Raw genomic sequence first — 22813 nt, 5'->3', positions numbered from 1 at the left:
TCCTCACTAATGTCATTACTAATGTTAGGAAGCAACTCTTCCCCTACAGAGAGCGATGTTATCTTCTGCTCCTCACTACTGTGAGGAGGCGTAAGGAATTGAGGAATGCAACTCATAGAAGTCAGTGCAACCAATACCCCCCTATCCCCCTAAAAAAAAAGAAATCACAACCTCCTTTTTTTAGCAGAGGCAATATTGTGTCACCGGAGGAGTGCAGTGCAATTTTTATTGCAGCGTCTTATACCTTCGCACAGTTGCATAACTGGCAAAGTGAAGACATGTAAGCATTACAGTATTGTATATGTAGAATATTGATAGCTTTACAATCAATAAGGAACATTTTAACCCCCCAAAAGTTGACCATAGAAGAAATTGTCATCTTCGAGCCGGCGTGAAAGCTTGCTTTCCTGCATTACGGGTGTGCGTGCACAGAAGCTGGCTGTGGGGCTACTCAGTATAAAAAAATAAGGATACTAAATTGGTAGACATAAAAGTTGTGAGAATCATGGAAACCCGTGCGTGTATTGCAAGCTTTGGTAAGAGACGCGATGCGCTGAAAACAGATTAGGTGCAAGGCTAATTTCAGCAGTGCTCCGAAAGATGGCAGCACCACTCTGCGGGCTTGCTGAATGTCCACAGCCGCAATGCCGTACAGTCAGATCGGAGGTCCGGTTCGGACAGGAGACCGGCGGAACTGAACGAACAGCGTGGCTGCGTCGGAATACATATCTCAGGTGGGGACTGTTGTCGCGCACCATGAGTGCCCCCAGTTCACAATCCCGACTGGATGGTGTGAATCGTGAACGCCGTCAAGTTTTGTGCTCACATACTTTGGACTGTGCTTCAGCACTATTCTCTATTCTGTTCTCGTATCGGCGAACCTTGCTGGGCTGCCGTGGACGTGGGGGCCCACATGCTTAATGCGACGGAAGGTAGAGTGGTGGCCCAAGCTGGAGAGCCAGCTGGATCACCCCAAGAAGCCCAAATACATTCCTTATAGTGCAATAGTAATGTGTGATTGGCTGCAGCAAAAGATAAATAAATAAATAAATAAATGAATGCAAATTTGTGACGTCGCTGTTATTGCATCAAGGTCGTAACCATAACCGAAAGGGGAAAAAGGGGGAAAAAAACAGCAGCTGCGCCACAGAAAGAGCAGAAGCAGTGATCAGACGGGACTTCGGCTCAAGTGATACGATTGCTGTGAAGGCATCAGATGCAGCGAAACATGCTCCTTCAATGTCACTAAGAAAACGTAAGGGTGGTATTACAGAGAACTGTAGTGAGGATGCTTTTGCCTCAGTGGACAATTCTCAAAATTTCTGTACAATTTCTTCCCTTGATGATGATAATGGCGACACTCGTGAAAGGTCCTGGCAGAAATGACAGCAACAGCTTCGTTGTAAAATTTTCAATGACAAGGTTGTGGATCTTCCAAAAATATTCTGAGTACTAATGTCTCTGCGAGAGTTTTGAGAACAGATGAATGTTTATGACATTTCAGCAAAATTTTCAGAAATGCAGGCACTGCGCGATATAATGTCCGCATGCATCAGACAATAACAGCAGCTGAACTTGTGACACAGAACCGCGCAACAGTTCTTGAATTTAACTCCCTCTTTTTAAGGGGTTGAAACATGTTCTACGCTAATAAAATTTCTGTAAACACTTCTAAATTTCTACAAATTTGTAACTAACAATTTTTGGCTGTTGTCACTATTTCAAGAGTTTATTATTTTAACTAATTTCTCAATTAACCAAAATGCAAATTAAAATGAGTGGCCCATGCCACACTCAATGACTATTACTTACCTTGGTACTGGAAAATGCAACATTTTTAATCTCAATCCTTGGTCCCACTGACGCGAAACACATTGTATAAAGTGATAAAAGCAAGCTTGGAAATATGCTAGGAGTTCAGTCGCTATAAAGAAATTGGCATTTTTTTTTATCTGGAGAAAATTTTACATTGTCATTACAAGGGCAGCAAGAGTGCTTGCCAAGTTCATACTTTGTTTCTCGCACCACCTTTAGCCAAAACACCTAAACCACACCTTACGCCAACTTTTTACACAAGGAGCATGTTTAATTTCCGACACCTAAAAACCAGTGTGACCTTTGACCTCTGCTTGTCTGCCTTTGTGTTTGCCGATGTTCAATACCCGAAGCAGCCAGAGAGTTAGCAAGCATGGCTTATTTTGGGAAAAGCCAAGATGCTGCATAATATGGGAGCAGCTGCTCCCATTCAAAACAATAGCCTGTGCGCAAAAAAAAAAAATAAATAAAATAAAAAAAAGAAATCAAGCTTGCCAGTTTTCACAAATGGTTTCAGTTATTAGTGGGGTGGTTACATTCGTTTGGCTTGAACGAGGCTTTCTTTCTGTTTCTTTATCTTTTTCCGTACTAGGCTTTTCTGAGGTCACGAACAAGTAAATTCCTGCAATGATCTTCTTTCTCGGCTAAGATTAGGCGTGATATGCTACTTTGAAGCAACAGAAACTGAAAAAAATAAACAAACAAACAAACAGAAGTGCAGAAGGGTGAGGTTGGCACTCACCAGCCCACAGGGTGCGATGGCTGGCACAGGTGACGACGGCAATGGTGCAGGATAGCAGCGCAGCAGCAATCAGGACCCTCATAGTGACCAGCTCGCAGTTGGTTGCGTGGGGGGGTAGCAGAGGCGATGCTGGAACAGAACCGGAAAGGTTTTTGAGGTACTGGATGATTATTCCAACTCTATGGAACTGGAAAGCTGCTAAAAGAGTAAAAAACAGAGACAGACAATTGTTGTTTTAACGAGATAAGAGTGTCTCCACTAATAGGCAAGTAACTACGAAAAAAATAGCCATCCCTGCTTCGTGCATTACGTCTATACTCAAGTACAGGTTAAAGGGGCCATGCAGACAAAATACAGGTTTGCCTTATTCGGAAGATTGACCCTGGTATTCTGAATCCTTCCTCCACTCCAGTGGAGGAAGTCCTTGAAATCGATTTCCCCTTGCATAAGCAATGGGGAATCCTTCCCTTCAGCCGAGTGAAGGGAGCAAATGGAGTGGAGGACAGACACAGAATACGGCCCTGAGTCTTTTATAGTGCCCTCAGTGTTTGACTGGCAGCAAATGATGCTTTATTCACCGAGAAATTAAACATTTTAAGCTAAAATTTCAATTCCCCCACTAAGTCGTATGTTTTCGTGACGTCGACAATGACGTATCCAGAGCAGGACCTTAAAACTGAAGATAGCCTGCTGACCAGGGCTGCTACCATCTTGCAGACAGCAGTTTGATTATCTTGTTTATCGCCCACTTTCACAGATGGCGCTGCAATACCGCTGAAGTGCTAGTGTTTACACTTTGCTTCTGGCAGGACTTCTATACCTGCCATATTTTTATTACGGTTTATACTAATCCTTTCCTGAAGCGTAAGCTATGACCCAACATGGCCATGTAAGTAACCGTGCCGCTTATGTCAGTTGTTCAGTGTTGTGTCAGACAAGCCCAACGCGTCCGACGGCTGTGTCACGCAGTCTCAGCCAGCAAAGTGCTGCACTAACGGCTTCAGTGTTTACGTGTTCGTAACTTTAATTGTTCGCCCCAAAATTCTTACTGCTATAAAAAGAATGTGCCCTAAATTTAAGCACAAATAGCTCGTTCAGCAAGCTTATAAGCCCCGACTAACTTGCGTTTACCGGCCTCAGTCAATCGCACAGCTGGGTATATGACATCACAGGTTCTGTTGCGGGAAATGAGCTAGTATGCAGCATGGCCATTCCCATTTTTCCTCATTATACAGGGTAGTGCGACGATAATTGGAACGACTTAAAATTTTTTCCTGAACGAGCCGCTGCTCTGTTCGCGCTCAAACTTCACACGAAGGTCACATTTTGAGATCTATTTTGTTTGACACCGGGAGCAACGACGGTACTTACCTGGTTATTCCGAAAATAACTAAAAACGATTTTCGCCTAGGGGAAAATGGCAGCTGATCTGGACGTGGGAGCCAGCGTAAGTTGATTTTGGAACGACGGCGCCACGTGGGTTATTCAGAGCGAAACGCACATTTGGAATTCACAGTGGGAAGGAGCCCAATGGTGCAGCAGACGATCAGAAAACCCGCTTTCACATTTTCTGATTGTCTGTTACACCATTTGGCTCCTTTCTACCGTGAATCCCAAACGTGCGTTTCGCTCTGCATACCCCAGGTGGCGCTGTCGTTCCAAGATCAACTTGCGGTGGCTCGCACGTCCAAATCAGCTGCCATTTTCCCATAGGCGAAAATCGTTTTTATTTATCTTGAGAATAAAAAGGTAAGTACCATTGTTGTTATACCACAAAATGCGAGCTTCGTGTGAAGTTTGTGTGCGAACAGAGCGGCGGTTCGCTCGGGAAAAAATTTTTGAAGTGTTCTTATTGTCGCACCACCCTGTATTGTTTATTTGAGTAAATTTTACGTTAAAAGTGGTGTCAGTATGATTTTAGCGAGGCAATCTTTCGAATGAACCAAACTTGTGTTTTGTCTGCATGGCCCCTTTAAAGGAGCCATGAAGAGAAAACACAAGTTTGGTTCATTCAAAAGATTGTTTCGTTAGAATCATACTGACACCACTTTTAACGTAAACTTCGCTCAAATAAGCTACATAATTAGGAAAAACGGGAATGGTCATGCGACCCACCAGCTCATTTCCCGCAACAGAACCTATGATGTCACATGAGCTAAGCTCTGCGATTGGCGGAGGCTGGCAGAAGCAGACGCAAATTAGGTAGAGCTTACAAACTAGACGAACGAGCGATTTGCGCTTAAATTTAGGGCACATTCTTTACAAAACAATAAGAATGATGGGACAAACAGTGGAAGTTACGAAAGCACATGTAAACATAGAAGTACTGATGCGTTCTGCTGTTCGTACTGCGCACAGCATGCTTGGTTTAGCTGCACAGCACTACGGGGCTTGGGGTTGTCTCAGACGACACTGGCCGATTGACCCAAGCAAACGGTGTCTTACGTGACCCCATTTGTCGAGCGAGCACTGTTTCAGGGAAAGAATATTTTCTCCCAGAACAAAAACAAGCCAGGTTTAAATGCGGGCAAAAACAAACCAAACGCTTGCCACGGTATGGTGGCGCCATCTAGGTTACGGAACGTAAAGAAACGCGGGAACAAACCAACACCGCTGTACAGGGTGGAGACAACCTTTGAACGGTCCCGTGCCGCCGCAATTGGGCCAACGGGCTCAACGCGTTATTCTTTTCACTTCCCACGAGACCTAGCAACGCGAAACAGACAATATGATTCAAACTTCTTCAGTAAACCGCATTGCGGCGTAATTTTAGCGCGGTTTTGACACGATGACTTGCTTCGGCGGCGAGCGAGCAATCGAAAATGGCGGCGCCAGTGTATACGTGTCTCTACCCTGTACGGCGGATGCGTGAATGAAGGTACTCTAGGCTGCAGAGCGGTCGGTTCCTGTGATGTCATTTGGGACCACAAAAACGCACGATTGAGCGGGAAAATCACAATTTTAACCTAATTGTTTAATTTCTCAGTGAATAAAGCACCGTTTGTATACGGACAAGTGCTGGGGGCACTATAAAACACGAAATCTTTCGAATAAAACCAACTTGCATTTTCTCTTCATGGCTCCTTTAAGAACGGCAATAACTCGTGTAGCGCACCACTATGCCGAAGTGACAAACCCAGATGTCAATGCGTGTGTGCCTTTCGAAAGGCGATTGCACTTAACGCATGACCTCGTATGCTTTTTCTCACATAGTTTGTCATCACTGCAGTAATTTACAAGCAGATCAAGACCGAAAATTCCCAGAAATGACTTGTGGCACACTCAATGTACTCGCAGTAACACACCCCTTCCACTGCACAGAGGAACAGCCAGCTGTGGTGATGAGGTGCAGGGGCAACTTTTGCTGCCATTTTTACGCTGTACCTGAGTATAGCAATGGCACTGGGAATCTCAATGTTGGGCCTACACTGCTCAGGAAGACAATACCTACCAGTGTCACCAACTAAGTTGCACAAACAAAATTTAGTTCTTCAAAGGATGTCGCACCAAAGAAAAGGAGCAGGGGTGGCTAAAAGATCCTGCACATGGCTGTATGGGAGTGGACCGTGAAGTATGTGTTGAGCATTATATGAGCAGCCACATTACTTCAATCAGGGCCACAGTCTGTTTTGTAACTTGGGCAGTGACTACCAGCCATACAAACACCAGATCAATGATCGACAAATTTTTCAGGTGCTGCAAGTTCATCTGTTCATCTCCAAGTTCATCTGTTCATCTCCATATAAAGGAGAGTCAAGCACCCTGGAACTTCATTCAGAAGACGTGGCAGATTTATGGTGCTGCAGTGGAGCGCAGAGTCATCTGCTAAAAATAATTGTTTCACTTGTATCACACAGGTTTATGCCTCTTGCTTTATTCAAGCCTCTTTAAACAAGGCTCCGTGACATACTATTGCATCTCTAATACCCGTGCCATACGTACATAAAAAAGGACATTAAGGTTTAAGGCCTTAAGATACCGAATGGCATTAATTGGGTGGGGCCGTGCTACACGCGAAAACGCAAAGGCATTAAATGTGTTAGGCATGATGGTGATCATGACGAAAAAGAGAAATTCACACATTATTTAGAAGTCTTTAATGCAGAGAAAAACATCTCGCAAGGGTTAAAATTTTTTTTTTTTTTTTGTGAAAGAAAACGTTATGAGCAAATAGTGTTTTCTTAAAAATGGTGTGAGTCGTTTATGAAAGTGGCTTCAGCAGCTGCCGTCGCCTGCCAGTGGTAGCTAAATCCGAAAAATTTAACACGACGAGTAACACGATGTTTTGCCTTTTGCCGCGGTTTAAGTAAACTTTGCCTTCTTCAAAACTTCGCTACCAAGAGTGCACAAAAAAGTAGTCTTATTTCGACGTTCAGTTACGTTTCCACGTCAACACTCTGGTTCTAAGAGTTTCGTTTGTTTCATTTGGTGCTCAACGCGTTCGAGTAAGCAGATCTAAGGCGTTCGAGAAGGTGAATGAGTTGTGCGGAACCCCTTAAAACCAAAAATGACATTAGTGTGAGTGGCATTAAATTTTTGCGTGCAGCAGCAAATTAATAGCATTAAAGCTTGAAGCATCAGGCATTTAATGTCATTTTTCGTGTACGTATGGCAAGGGTATAACAAACAAATTCTAGGTGAAAGTAACTTTTTCCGCACTATTTCCCCATAGCAAAAAAAGTGATGTGATGATAGTGAGTGTCAAAACAAAACTTTCTAACAGGAGCAGTGTGCTTGGTAACTGCCAGCTAATGATGACACGTTTACTCACAGGTGACCTTGCTTATACATTTGCTTGAAGCAGCATCACCTATCCCCATGAAAAGACAATGAATGTAAAATGCAGACTTCTTACTAAGAGAATAAACTAGCCACTGATACAATTAAATTGTTCCAAACTATTTTACAATGTATTTATTGGTAAGGTATCTAAACGTTTGCTCAAAGCAGCGCCAAGGATTGCTATGAAAAGACAATGAATATAAAATAAAGGCTTTTTAATAAGGTAATGATATAGCCGTTTATATGACTAAGTGGTTCTGTGGCCACAACTATTTTATATCATTCCTTTTCAGGTAACTTTTTTTAAGATGTTAGTTGTTGCTAAGAACAACCTTAAAATACTTCAACCTAGCTTCGATGATGTTTTCAACATGACAGCTTGAGTCACCTTTTCAGCATCTTGTTAGATCTGAGAGATATGAAATCAAATTGCTTCACTGACTGCGATACAACAGCTCAAGTACAACCCAAAACAGCCCGCCAGGTATCAAACTGTGTGTGGGAATATTTAGGATATGTTAAGCTCGGTAAAACAAATAAAAGCACTTAACAGAGCCCCGTCGAGTAATGCCCAAGGCACTAGTCCTCAGCTGGGATGTTCCAGATACAGTTTTGTGTAAAGCGAGTTTGTAAACAGAAGTGAAATCCGCACACTACTGTGTTTTAACTTTCCACTCTAGTGATCTTTTATCCAGTAAGTTGTTTTGAAATGTATCTGCAATCTGCACTGATAAAAGTTGATAAGCTCCCCCCTTCTAGGAACCAGAAAATTTTCATATTTCACACATAACAAATGCTATTGATCATTGAGAATAAGCTAGAAGGTCTCGGAAAAATTTTGAACTAATGAAATATTAATCTCGTCCTAGCTGTTTAGTACACGATAAATAGCAGTAGGTGCTAACTAAACGTAAATTTTAGCTTACTTGATGCTAAACAGCAGGAGCAGCAACCAAACATGTTTGAGCGCAAGAAATGAAAGTTCAGTTTTGGTAGAAATGGAATGCAAAGCTCTTTTCTGGGCTACTGGGTTCTAGACTACGGCAAGATTAATCGTAATTTTGCATTCCTGCCCCACAGGCACCACTGAAAACACAGGTCAGCATGAGAGGTCACAACAGCCCGTCATGTTCGAGGCAGATTTTGGCTGCATGGTTGCAGGATACGCGAACTAGCGTTAAAATATAAATCAACGTGTCGACTGAAAATCACCATATCAGAAAACTTTACGAATGGAGGTCAAACAAGCGCAAAAGCGTCGCCCCATTGTAAAACGATGAGATCACCTGTACTTTTAAGGACGACTGACGCACAACTTTCTAGCACGCGAAAAGACTAGTTTCAAGCCTGTCGGCTGCACACGAAGTAAACATAGCAGACGTTTGAACAATATCATGTACAATTAAGTCGCCGGCCAACGATCAAAAACACCCAGAGAAGTAGCGTTAGGTAAAACAAAAGGAGGCTACTACCAAAGCCTCGAGAGGCTGCAAGTGACGCACAGATTTGTCATGAATATGAGAAAAGAATTCATGTAAGTGCATTTACTACGTCTATTCACGACTAAAACAACGAATTAGGAAAACGAAAGACAGAAAAGCACGCACGAATCTGGCATAACGACGCCAATAGATTACCTCAAAACACTTGTCTTGCGCTAACAAGCTGTGAGCTCCTTGATGGCATGAAGTATGCTTGACCACTTGGCTTCGGTGTACGCCCAGAGCACGACGTACTGTGACCAACGTTGCGAGTTAACGCAGCGGCAGGTTTAACACAGCGAGCAAATGAATCATGTTAAACATTTTAGCATTGCACTGCGAAGCACAACAACCACAGAACAGGGAGGATTTTAGAGAAGCAAAGGTCTAGCTTTGCCTGTAGTGCCAGAAAAAGCGTAGTGGCGGCGTCGTGAACTACCCAGTACGCCCGCTTGATGGCGCTGTAAACACGGCTTTGTAAACATGGCGGATGCTTTTTGCACAGGCCGCTTGAGCTCCTTAATAACATGGCTGCCCTCGCACGGCGGCCGCCGGCTCGGTGCTCCACGGCCGGACTCGACTCTCCTCCTCCCGCGCGCGAAAGGGGCGTCGAGTCCGGCCGTGGCTGCTCCTGCTGGCTCCTGGCTGGCACGCTGGTCGCGTGTTTACTTGCGCCGCGCTAGTGAAGTGATGTTACGCCAGGTGACCAGATGGCCTCGACTGGCACAGACCACAGTGAGCAGGAAGTGAGAACAAATCGTTTATTGACATCCGCAAGTTTATAAGAGGCCAGGACATCATTTCATTTCGATCGCTGCAATTGTACGTCGCTTTCGTGACAACATTTTTTTTTTTTTGCCATAACAACTCGTTCACTTGCGCTAAGATTTCGAACGAAAGGCACAAATGAAGTATTGACGGCGACAACGGTTTCCTTTGCACCGTCTTTCTAGCGGAGTGCATAACACTCACCTTCTGTTGGAAGAATCGAATATTCTGGCCTCGACAGCTGCCTTCCGATGCGGAATTTCCCACATTTGTCATTCCACAAGCACTCAATTTCCGTGTTTTGCCAGTCCTCTCAACAACTGATGGACGCAAAAGCACATAACAGCAATAACAGTCACGAAACCGGTGCTCCGCGCACATTGAAACGGTCGGCCGTTGCAGCGGTTTCAATTTGAATTGGCGGCTTTGTGGTTGCGAATTCAGAAACGAGGTGGTGCACCAGTCGGCTGTTCGTAAAAAGTACATTTTTGCTCAACGGATGTTTGATGCGGAACTTGTTAATAGTATTTTTAAATAACACATTGTAAGCGAACTGTGTGGGCTCTTTGAGTCACGGAATGAATGTTTTGTATTCTATACCAAAAGTAACATTTTGCCTGCGCCGTCTGGTGGGCTTGATGGTCGAAAACAGCGCTTTAGGTTGGTCACGTGGGGCGTCGATTTTTACGCCGCCTATAGGGAAGACAGGGAACGTCCAAGCTTGAGAGGCCTGCAACAACTGAGAGAAAGCAGCCCGATCGGCTGCCAAAAAAACATAAATAAAGTCAAATGCCGCGGCAAACCGCAAGGCGCTGCACTCGCTAGCGTTGTATAATTTACAATTAGACTCATCAAACCTGACTTAAATATGATCACCTTCACAAAAATAAACACAAAAATTTATTTAGTGGTATTATTTATTTTATTTCAAACTAAAACTTTGTTTACATGCCTTTTCCCGATTTTACGTCTGATGGAGCGGGGATGGTGGCGCCAGCAGCGACAGCGATAGCGTTGGTTTCTATCATCGCCTCCTTTATTACTACAATGCCTGCGGCGTCACCCCAAAGCGTGCCCGTCTTGCCCTCTCCCACTGCGCCTGAATTCCGTGTGGTGGCGCCACCCACCGATCCTCCCGCTACCGATCCTCTCCCGCTAGTCGCGTCGCACGGTAGCAGACGATCCGCGGGCAAAGCGCGCACTGAGCATTCTCGCTTCTTGCCAGCATTCCTGTCGTTAAAGCCGAGTAAGTAATGACTGCCCGCTAATTAAGCGACGATTTTGCTCGTGAAATAAGTATACCTTCCCAGCCGAAGAATGCGATGTTGCTGCGTTCCATTCTGTACATCAAGCGTGCGGAAGAAGGAGCCCAATGTCTCCTACCATGAGTTCCCAGTGGACGAAGCCCTGAAAACGCAGTGGTTAAAGAACATTTCTAGGAAGAACTGGGAACCGAACTCAACGTCGAACTACTCAGTGGTCTGCAGCCTTCACTTTCGGCCGGAAGATTTTCGGACTGACACGAAAAGGCGTAGGTTGAAGCAAAATGCTGTGCCTAGTGTTTTCCCGCACTACCCTAAGTACATGAAGCCGGCTCCGAAAAGAGAAACAAGAAGCGACGCCAGCATCAAAAAAAGAAAGCGGGAACCCTCACCAGCAAGAACGACTAGTGCTGCACACAAAGCATCATCCACGTTGGTGTTACCAGCAGTGACTTCACGAGATGCTGCCACGGTCGCAGCATGTTCAACTCAAGGCGAAGTCTCAGAGATGGAGGGAATCGATGTTTTTGGCCAACGCACGTCTTCAAGCGACTGCCAAGATTACGAAACGGACATGGATGAGGCAGAAACGATGGCAGCAACACCTCGCCCTGCGTGTGCCCTACGGACCATTGGCACGCAAGCAGAAGTACGGTACACCTCGCCCTAGTAGCACAAATTGTTGCCGCAACGTTTCTGCCGTGTTGCCAATGTTGTGTAACGTTAGGCAACGTTACACAACGTGGTGACAATGTTGCCGAATGTGGGCCAACATTGGACACATTCAGCAACATTCCCGCAACGTTTACAAACAACGTATAGGCAACGTTGCCCGTATGCACATTTTTCACGTTGCAGCAATGTTGCCAAATGTGGGCCAACGTTGGAGACATTCAACAACATGCACGCAACGTTTACAAACAACGTATAGGCAATGTTGCCCGTATGCACGTTTTTTCACGTTACAGCAATGTTGCCAAATGTGGGCCAACTTTGGAGACATTCAACAACATGCACGCAACGTTTACAAACAACGGATGCGCAACGTTGCCCGTATGCACATTTTTTCACGTTTCAGCAATGTTGCCAAATGTGGGCCAACGTTGGACCCATTCAAAAACATTCATGCAACGTTTACAAACAACGGATGGGCAACGTTGCCCGTATGCACGTGTTTCCACGTTCCAGCAATGTTGCCAAATGTGGGCCACCGTAAAATCAGTGTTGGACGCATCCAACAACATTCACGCAACGTTTAACGCATGTTTAACGCATAGGCAATGTTGCCCACATGCACATTTTCTTGCGTTGCAGCAATGTTGCCAAATGTGGGCCAACGTTGGATACATTCATGTAACGTTTAAAAACAACGCATGAGAAACTGCCATTTACACGCTTTTTTCGCGTTGCAGCAATGTTGCCGAATGTTGGCAAATGTCATATTTATGATGATAAAAGATTTCACGTGGAGTTACATAAGCTGCCTAAAAATTCAAATGATCCCGTACAGCACACTTGAATGTTTGCGATATAGTTACAGGATACGTTAATTTCGGGATGGTGGTTAAAAGTGATCAACGCGTACGTACAGTTTCTACATATTTAGCAATGCTCACGAAAAACCTTCAAATTAACATTGTCTGTGTACATGTTTATCTAGGTTGCCGCAATATTGAGGAATGTTGAATGTATAGCAGCTTTCCATTTATTTATTATGTGAAACACCACACTAACCCATGTTTTGGAGAAATTACGTCGCCTATAAAAGTTCAAATGGTTATGCCCAATGGACGTCTTAGCCACAGTTCACTGCAACGTTTTTAGATTAGGTTGGTTTAGAAAATGTTGGTTCACTGTACCATCGCCTCGTGTACTTTAATTACTGTACTTTAGCTGCATATAATACGGCACTTACACGCACACGCACGCACATAAATGAAATCCCCATCGTCAGCCTGTCTACTGCAGGACGAGGGCCTCACCCATGCAGGAAAGAAAAGTATTCTTTCCTCCTTGCACGGCACTTGCTTCGCGCCATCTCCGCGACCCCGACCTGCCCCGACATACAACCTCCCCCCCCCCCCCCTCCTTCCTCGCCCGCTCCATCGCAAGGGGAAAAAACGCGGCCGAGCTTTCTCTTCTCGCGCAAACCCTGCCGCAGCCCAAAACGAAGAATCTGACGCCCCCGCGCCGGCTCCCTCCTTCGCCCTGAGCACGGCTTTTGAAGCTCCTTTCATGGCGGCCGAGCTGGTGCGGGTCATTCAAAATGCAAAAAGGAAAAGTGCGCCCGTAGCCGAGAGGCAGCACTCGCGCCTTCTTGACTTTGCAACTTCCACTTGTCTTCCGGCACCCTCCCTGCTCAATTTGGCCTCCAACTTGTCCCTCCCATCCTAAAAAAGAACAAATCTCCCAAACTTTTCTCCTCTTTTCGTCCTATTTCATTCACGAGCGTTGCCTCCAAAATTCTCGAATCCATGGCGCTCGCACGCCTCGAATTACAAGTATGCACGAATCTGCAACTTGAACCCTGGGCCGCAGACGGGTTTTCCTCGCCAGCGCAGTGCCATTGGATTCAATTGCCGACCTTGTCTCTGCACTAGAAAACGCGAAGGCTACCAAAAACCGTGGCCTTTGTCGTCCTTTTGAACATTCGCAAAGCCTTCGACCGCTTACGCCACGAGGCTATTCACGATGCAGTAAAACGCTGCAAAATTACTCGGCCGTCACCCTCATCTCCCCCGACGTTACAAGACTGGACGAGGCCCGCCACTCCATCGCGCAAGAACCAAACAAGCAATACCCATACGCGTGGGTTGCATCATACAATGCACCCGCTCGCATCCCAAGCATCAAATTTGGGTGACAAGAATCCTGCCTACTCAGCAGGCTCCGTAACTGGCTCCGTACTGCAGCCTCCGTACCAGTGCTCACCTACAACTGAATGAGAAAATCAACAGTCCCACTTGTTCTTCATCCACATAAATCAAGCAGCCTAAAATATAGAATCCAATTCGCGAATCAAACAAAGGCAAACCAGATTTCGCTCAAATTCCAAATCAAATAACTACCCGCTCTTCATTTAAAATATGAGTTAGAAACAGGCCAGAAAATATTTTGGAGCTGGAAAGACGGGGATGAGGGGAGATTTGAACTAAGACACACTTTGTGTGGCTGGGGCCCCTATATGTACACCACGCTATGAATGCGAATTCTCAGTGTAAGGAAAAATGTAAATTTGTGGACGTCCTAGTGATATCGCGTAATGATGTTATAACACACTTGCAGTGATATCGCATGGATGTCCACAAGCAGATGATCTTGGGTGAAACATATTGTATGGACATCACATGAATGTCCTGAAATGACATTGGATATTGTGACCATTTGTGGATATCCTATGGACTTTCGTGGTTTGCTGGGTTCAGAGGCAGACCGCAAAAACCCTACATCGATGTGCGATCATTTAGAAACACAGCTCTCGAAAAACTGCAGAAATGCATGTGGAGAAGTGTCACGCTGAGCGTGTAGATTCCCCCATGAAATCTTAAAGGAACCGTGAACGTTTGAACGTTTCTCAAAACGAAAGAAACGCGTGGTGCCGGTCCGACGGATGGCGTAGCCAAACTCGGCGGCAGATCCGTTTATTTTAGTCCCTCATTTGTTGGATGATCACACAATATTATCTTAGAGTGGATGCAGCCTCGAATAAAATAATACCGCCATTCCGCGCATCGTGCGTTACAAGCCAGGTGCTGCACCGTTCTAAGACGGTCATTTTTTTCAAGATGGCCGCGGGCTGTTCCATGAATGAAATTCGTTTTTATTTCATTTTTTAGTAAGCGGGTAAATCTCATCGCCGTTCTTGGTGTTAATGAAAATATACCACAAATATGGCACCTTCGATTGAAGGTTGAGCGCGAACAAAATATTTTTTTGTTCAGGAAAAACTTACAAAAACACTCATTTATTGCTGTATCATTTTGTAAAGCTAAAAAAATACACTAACAGGCTTCGTTTACGTTGGAGAACAGAATTTTAACAGGTCAGGCAGGCAGATTCCCGATCATAGCCAATACTTTCTAGCCTCACTAAGTTATCAGTGTCGTGCGTGAGCTCGCGTCATACGCAAATTCCCCCGCAATGATCGTGTTGGCAGTGGCATTTCTTTGTGTTGCACATGGGCCCGCGGCGATTTCTTCCACGTGTAAGAAATCGAACTTCTATTATTAGTCACGCAGGCGTAATTATTATAATCATCGAAAAACTACGTCCAATAAATATAAATACAGTAGTCACTCGTTATAACGAAATCGCTTTATTCGAAATATCGCTTCATTCGAAATTTATTCTGGTCCCAACCCAAACGGATGCATTTTAGGCCGCATTACTCGAAGCGCCAGAAGAGCTAATTCCAACATGGCGGGTGTGGGTTAAGTGGCGAGCGGAGGCGTCGCCGTGCCGCGGTGACCCAGTGGCGAGTCAGGCTGTCAACATGGCAGGTCAACACAAGCTGGTACTTCGCCGGCGGTTTTCTCGAGCCGGTCATGCTCGATTCGGGTGATCCCCATTTTGGGCAAACGGTCCAAATGCGTGGTAGGGTCATTGAACTTCGTCACAACACATTGGTCAAGGGCGTGGACACGACGGTGCGCGAACACTGGCAATCGAACCGCAGAATTGGCAGTGTCGCCGACAACGAGGCGCCGAAGAACTCTTGTGTTGCAAACTTCACGGCTGCACAACTCGGGAAAACAATTCCCAGTGATCATGCAATGCCCCTAATGCGAAACCGATCAGTTTTCATGATTGTGCTTTGTACGCCCAATTAGCGGTTAATCTTTTTATTATTACTATTTATTTATTTTTTGAGCTCAACAAACAACCTCCGTCTCGAGCCACGGCATCTGCGGCGCTTTTCAGCGCAAAACTCTCGTATAGCGTTTCGTGACGCCCGCACGCCCCCCCTATAAAAGGGGCACTGCCGCTGCCAATTTTTGTGGGCGGCGACCATAGCCTCCTGCATTGCTTGGTCAAATGGTCAAATTGTAGCAGGGGTTGCTCTCGCCCGGCAAGAACATGAAACAGCCACCACAGCTTATTCTGAATAACGTTTTGCTTCAGTGAATACATTATGGTTTGATTCCTCGCAGCTGTGGCGTATAATAAGCTAAACTGGTTTAGCTTTTCTCGAGTGGTTGCTTATATCAATATACCGCTTATAACGAAATTTTTCGCCGTCTTGCTGACTTCGCTATAACGAGGGATTACTGTATCTGTATCCTACATGTTTCCTCTTAGTTTTACGGAATAGCAAGCTCAGTTTAAGCCAATCTTTGCAGCGCGTTATTTGTTTTCATCAGTATTTGTTCCCCCTCGCCCCCTACTTGTTGCTTATCCCTGCTCCATTTATATGTCCCATTTGAACTTCAGCCTTCGTAATATCGCTCAAAAACAGTCACATTCAAAAGCAATCATGACTTTTCTATACTCGTCGTGCTAGTCGCACTTTTCTTATGGAGTTGATGAACAAATTTTTACTTTTTTACGGTGAGGTGCCCACAATAATTTGAAGATATGACTCAACAACGAAGCACCTTATTTCTATACCCGTTTTTTTTTTTCATTCACTTTTCCTAAAGGTATATACGCATACGACGTATACACGCAAAAATTTCTTGGCGGCGTGCATCTGACACATAAGTTTCTTGAGGATAGCTTGGACTTACAATAACTCTAAGCGGCCGCTTTTGTTGGCTATGGACGCGTTTCCGTGAAGTCCAGTCCCCGCGAAATTTGTGAACGTGTGCAATGAAGCGTCGCTGTGCCACACCTAGTAAAAAGCCAATCAATTAGGCACGACAGTCACGCTCTGAAAAATCAATACCTGCAGTGTAAATCAACTTAGATCCGTGTAAATGACACCCAAATAATGACGTGTTTTAAGCAGAGTTTCATACGAAACCAACTTTTCCATTTTGCGAATGCGCTCTTATTGGAACATCCGTGCGCTCAACGGTTCGCACCAGCCCCTGCAGGCCGTGTCGCTCATGCAATTGGTATACCGATTGTCTCATCTTATAGTGTGATTTAGTTATTCCAGAAACCCACCACAGTGGCTGTTGTGCTTGCGCTGAGTCCAAGGATTGAGCCCGAGGACGCGGGCTCGATTGCAGGCCGTGGCAGCCGCTTTTTGTGTGTGTGTGTGTGTGTGTGTGGAGGCGAGAAGCGGAAATGCCCGTGTGTTCGGGATTTCGGTGCACGTTAATTAGATCCCCAGGTAGTCAAAATTAATCCGGAGCCCTCTACTACGGTGCGCCTCATCGCCTGTGTAGCGTCGGCGCATGAAACCTCATAATCAGTCAAATCAGATATTTTAGGGCGATTTTAACACATCATTAAACTTAAAGAGCAAAACACAGCTGCTGAGTACCGATAAAGCCGCGCAGCTTTCACCCTCAACTGTGCGTTGTCACGTATGGCCAACTATCGGGCTGTTTTCATGAGTCTTTTACAAATGCCACTCGGGTGCGTTTTTGTCCATGTGCATGCCGCATATATCCAGGAAACTGACCAAATGCACAGCGCCTGCTAATTAACCCAACGCGCGCGTGAAACGGACGGCGCAGCATTTCGACGTCGTGAGGCACGAATGAGAACTTGGGTTTCATTGCCGTGTGTTATCTTGCAATCATTATTTGCTGAATAAATAAACAAACTGGAATTTCAACAAGAAAATAGCTTTTTATGCCATCGTCAAATGGTATCTACTCCGACTTGGCTTCATTTACGTTCCATAGCCGCTCACTTCACCATGACATCATACCGAAATTTAACGCGGCCTCTTTACAATGGAGATGTGTTCTTTTGGGAAACGTGCACCATATGGAAAGACAAAGTGATCGGGTATACGCCGTGTTTTTCATTCGACGTGTTGGCCGTATTTTTAAGAAGTTCGCGCACATTTCTTTCATAACTGCCTGAAAACAGCATCCAGAAATGACTTCCCAACTTTCCTTTCCTATTGTTAAAACATTGCGCGCCTTCCTTTGGTAGTAAACGGTTGCATTATAAAAAGGTAATCGTGCATCGACAAGGAAAATTTCCAGTTCCATTTTGCTAAGTTTTCACAAGCGACTCGCACTGTTAACTTTCTCTCTTAAAGGAGTACTGACACCAAATTTTTGCTTCATGTTTTTATTCGTTAGGTGTAATAGGTGTAATATTTGGTAAATGTTGCCGTGAATGGGTATTCTAGCGATTGCGCGATTACAATGGCGATCTTCGGAAGCCTATTTATGGCCCCTTTAAAGCATGCATGGCCGGGTTGTTTTATGTTGCCGCCTGTATATCCTTAAACAAAAATAATCTAGATAGAAGGCTCAAACATTGCCTTGTTGCTGGATCCTCATAATTGCTCGAAAAAATTAATTTACTGGAGAAATTTTATATGCAAGCTATATAAATTTCTGTGCATCATATGGGTGTGCGAGCCGTATACATGTCGCCAGCTAATTACAATCGTGTGTTTTCCCTTCATATATACATTGCCGCAGTAATTACGGTTGATTTATGAAATAGATTCAAGCCCAAAGTTCATGTACTTTGAATTGCCCCCTTCTTGTGACATTTAGTCACTGTTATAGCCCCTCTGATCAGCGAACGTTCCAACTAGTCCACACCTTGCACCTTTGTTTGAGATAGACAACATGAAGTGGGCAGTTTTATATTTCAACTTCCCCATAGACATTTCACCTACCTCGAGCGCCAAAGTCAGAGCACCATGATATTGTAACATATATGGAACAATAAAACAAAACAAAGACCTAACCCTGGTGTGACACCCACCCATTTTCCAGGAGATACTGCCTGTACGAAAGCTCATTGGCCTATTTCAAGGATCTTTTCTCATTATACAAACGAACCTTCCAAGTAACCTGAAAATTTTTGCTCTTGTTCCCTTCCAATAGCATTGCACACACTATCTTCAGATTTTTCCTGGTGTAATTTTTATTCGTAAGAGGTTCCAATGCATCGAACACTTGTCGCGTTCTGCTTGGCGCGAAACGAAATACAGCAGGGCGCCAGGCGTTCTCGGAACCCCGCCTTTTTCCGAGACTTCAGCTGGGAATCAGGCACGCTGTCTCGCGCATTCCTTTCTTCCTGCATGCCTTATTTTTTGTTTTCGTCGACGCTCCGTCCCGTCCGGTCCCTTCTGTGTGTCGCGAAGGAAGTTTCAGCAGCCGAGCGCGAGTTGGGGATGGCCGAAAAAAAAAAAAAAAAAGACAGAAAGAAAACGCTTTCGTCCTTGGCCAGCGTCCTACCCTCCTCTCACACGCGCACACGTGCGCGCCCCTCGCAGAGGGGTCCTCCCCTCATGCTCCTTTGCGACTGGCAGCCGGCGGTGGGTTGGGAAGAGTAGACGAGATGCGCGCGCTTTTTTCAGAAAGGAGCAGCCATAGTGACAATCAAACGGAATGGAGAAGGAACCATGTCATACGAAATATTGTTGTGTGGCCGCATGTTACGGCGAATATTTGCGGGCCGAAAAGTTCATAGCAACCGACCAGTGAAGGTAAGCGCTCGATTTTCTGAGCTCGCCTCGTTCTTTCGAATGCAGTTTACTTCGTAAAAGAGCGGGAACAGGATTGCCCTCCCGTTTCTAACTTCTAAGCATATCCTTGCTTTTGTGAATGCGTACGGTTGTAAAAGGGGAACACTTATTCACTTAAATTTTATGGAAAGAGTATAATGAGAAATCAGGTGGGCGCTCAGTAGTAGATTTTTTGTTATGATGCTGAAATCGAGTGTATATATGTTCTGCAAGAACCTTGATATGTACGATTGGCTTTTAATTTACTTCTCGCCGCAGCTGCTCACGAACGCGAAAAATACAACTAATAAATATAACTTTGTTATGTTTTATTTCACGCGGGTTTCGGCGGCATGCTGTAACGGAACACAATTTAGCGTTGCAGTTAAGCCATATGTTATCAGCTGCTTATGCGAACCATCTTACGATGTAAAACAACGCCTGACGTCTTTGTAGTATTCACATATTTTCCATGTGAAAGGCTGGTCTACGTCGGATGCTTATAACTATAAAGAAAATAAATGACAAATAAAAATAAATAAATAAAATGATCAAAATAAATAAAAATAAGAAAATAAAACAGCTCAAGCCAGTTTTTACCACATTTTTCGAGAGCAAAAGGTAAAATTAGGCAACCAAGAAAATACACGGTTGTAATTTCATCTAGTTGTACATGTAATGTTTCCCTTCTTTACATTTGCCTGTTTACTAATTTTTGTTCGTTGCGTTTTTATGTTTATGGCCATTGAGGTCATTATCGTCCTCTTTCAATGATTGCCGACGTACCACGTCGTCATCAGTTGGTCGGCTTCTCTTGTTAATTTAAAATTCTCTGGCAAGCTGTCTGATCGAAGTCTTTTCACTTAATTACTCAATGGCCTGGAAAGAAAGCTGTAAGGTATTTTATATAATTCAGTATTTTGTCCTTTTCTGTTTTCCAGGGATGCTTGAGAAACCAACTCAAGCGATGTGCGTCATAAAGTTGGCACGGGCATTAGAAAAAGTTAAACAAGCAAGACAAAGTGAAAAGTGAAGAGGCCTGTTTTGCTATAATATTCCTTCCTAAAGGTAAGGTTTTCTCTATTAGCTAAAATTTGCTTCACTTCAGTTTTCTGAACCACTTCTATACACTCTGTTTTGTTTCAGAAATACCTTATGATTTACCAGCACCACAACATTGACACACGAATAAGCTCATCTGGCAGCAAGCGTCATCCAAACTGCAGGTGAGCTTCTGAGCACCCTGTGTGTTAGAGCAATGCCATTTTGTTTGTTTTCCAGGAATGGCAGTCAAACCTCATTTGAAGTGCCAGTACAAGAAAATTGATGAGGCCATATTGTATGCCAAAAGTCCTGGTGTTCTGAGAGGTGAGACATTATCTATGCTGTAACAACTTTGCAACTTCTCCTAAACTATAGCTTTTTTTCATTTCGCAGAAGCGTGGCAGTAACAACCCCATGTTACTGGGTTCATGGCCGTCAAGTATGTCATCAAACTGACTTGTCAAGGCAGAAGAACAAGCAAGCCCAGGAGGAGAAAAACGAAGACAACGGCTGAAACAGCGTACTTGCGAAATTCAATTGCTTTAACACAATACGTATTCGGATCGATTGTTAATGGTAAAATAAAACGCACATGTTCTTTCATCTTAAAGAGTGTCAGTGTTGTTATTTACGCTAGCTGGCATGTTCCTTGCTTTAAAATTCCGCCATTTCTTAGTTTGTTATTTTGCCGGACTGCCTTAATTGTGTGTGTTGGTCAGTGTAGGGATCAAATGTATAAACATGCAGTCTAAAATGCCAGTTTATACCTTTCAGGAGTTTATGAGGACGACGTTTGAAGTGCTCGCTTATCATGCAGTCAACAATCGTCTGTCTAGGAAAAAGTTAACTTATAATATTTTCATCTAGTTATTGTTGCATGTATATCAGATACATGTAACTGTAAGTTACCTGTACATTGCTGCAATATCATCGCTTCGTAAGAGAAACATTGCTTGAACGTCATATCAACAGTGCGCGGATGCGGCCCTCGTGGGGAAAAAACGTATCTGTAAAGTCGCGGTAACGTTGTAGGAAGCATCGCTTGAACATGATAGCGGCGTTTTCTAAATGTTACCCGCACGTTGGAAAAATATAGCTGGCAAGTTACCGCAAAATTGTAGGAATGTTATTGCAACTTCATAAAAACATTGCTTGAACGTTGCAGCAACGTTCTTTGTATGCTAACTTCATGTTAAAAGTGTGGATCTAAAGTTGCTGCAAGATTGTAGCAATGTTATCACAACGTCCGAATGGTACAGGGATATGCTTAAATGTGGTATGCACGTTGCAAAAATGTAGCTGAAAAGTTGCTGCAATGTCATCAGAAAACGTCTCATAACGTTGTTCAAATGTGTCCCGCACGTGGCTGGAAGGTTGCTCCAAGAGTGTAGCAACGTTGACGAACATCAGAAACAACGTTATCCAAACATTAAAACAACACCCTTAAAACGTTGCCCCCATGTTGGAGCAATGCTAAAATCATGTTGACGCAATGTTTCTGGGAAACATTGCACTAACGTTAAAAAAAGCGGACATTAGCCACGTTTTGGCAACGTTAAGGGGAAACGTTGTGGAAATGTTCGGGCAACATTCGGTGCTACTAGGGCGGCAGCTTACTTGGAAAGGAAAAAATGGACAGATAAACAACGAGCATGGAAGGCACGCAATGAGAGGTTGCAAGCAACTGTTGATGCCTATAAAAAGGAGCTTGCTCGTCTGAAAGAAGATAACAACGTGGTCAAGTTCCTAAGCATTGTGAATGACGCGCACCAGGGAAATGCAAAAGCAAGGCTCATCATGGATCAGGTGGTCAACTACGAGGCGAAAAAGCCGGCATGGAGCGAAATTACCGTCAGGCATTGCATCATTCTCAGAAACCTTTCAACAAAATCCTATGAATACATCAGAACTGAAAACTTGCTCGGCCTTCCATGTCGCACCACGTTACAAAAGTATTTGGGAAGCGCTTCAGGAGAAACCGGTTTCAGTGACCTGGTGAAGCAAAGGCTGAACACCGAGCTGGAGTGCCTCCAAACGCCGCAGGCAAAGGTCTGCAGCCTTGTTGTGGACGAGATGCGGATTAAGCAGAGGCTCGAGTACCACAAACAAAGAGACGTGTTTCTTGGAGACGTCGACGTGAGCAAGGATCTTGACCACCTTTTATCTGCATCGGATAAAGGTGAACTCGCCAACTCACTTCTCTGCTTTCTGCTCTGTGGGTTGCACGCCAAATTTAAGATTCCCGTGGGATATTTTTTTACGAAAGGTTGCACGGGCGAGCTGCTTGCAGAAACCATCAGACATGTCATAAAAAAAACCGAGGAACTTG

At 44.4% G+C, this 22813-nt stretch overlaps 1 protein-coding gene and 1 long non-coding RNA gene across 6 annotated transcripts in view; one reads left to right on the top strand and one right to left on the bottom strand.

The window, feature by feature from the left end:
* The window catches only part of Sema2a (Semaphorin 2a), a 74509-nt gene extending 65338 nt beyond the window's left edge, over positions 1-9171 (bottom strand). Inside the window, exons 1-2 of one of the 2 annotated variants that reach the window (XM_077700194.1) lie at positions 8977-9171; positions 2558-2686 (exon numbers count right to left, since the gene is read on the bottom strand). In XM_077700194.1, coding sequence (XP_077556320.1) covers positions 2558-2639 — 82 coding nt within the window. In that variant the 5' untranslated portion in view covers positions 2640-2686; positions 8977-9171. The remainder of the gene's footprint in view (positions 1-2557; positions 2687-8976) is intronic. The other variant, XM_077700195.1, reaches the window with a different exon arrangement.
* Positions 9172-19288: 10117 nt separating this feature from the next.
* Positions 19289-21094, top strand: LOC144170409 (uncharacterized). Of its 4 annotated transcripts, none has more exons than XR_013322607.1 (4): positions 19289-19422; positions 20382-20508; positions 20587-20808; positions 20878-21094. It is a non-coding gene; the product is annotated as an uncharacterized LOC144170409 (long non-coding RNA). The 4 variants fall into 4 exon arrangements; XR_013322609.1 differs by lacking the exon at positions 19289-19422 and adding an exon at positions 20168-20190; XR_013322608.1 differs by lacking the exon at positions 19289-19422 and having other exon boundaries at positions 20260-20508; positions 20587-20666; positions 20722-20808.
* The last annotated feature ends 1719 nt before the right edge of the window (positions 21095-22813 follow it).

The sequence above is a fragment of the Haemaphysalis longicornis genome, unplaced genomic scaffold (genome assembly GCF_048455015.1).
Source record: "Haemaphysalis longicornis isolate Haplotype H1 unplaced genomic scaffold, Haemaphysalis longicornis Haplotype H1 scaffold_2, whole genome shotgun sequence".
Classification (NCBI taxonomy): Eukaryota; Metazoa; Arthropoda; class Arachnida; order Ixodida; family Ixodidae; genus Haemaphysalis; species Haemaphysalis longicornis.
Note: the sequence above shows the minus strand (reverse complement) of the source record. Positions and strands in the feature narration are given on the sequence as shown.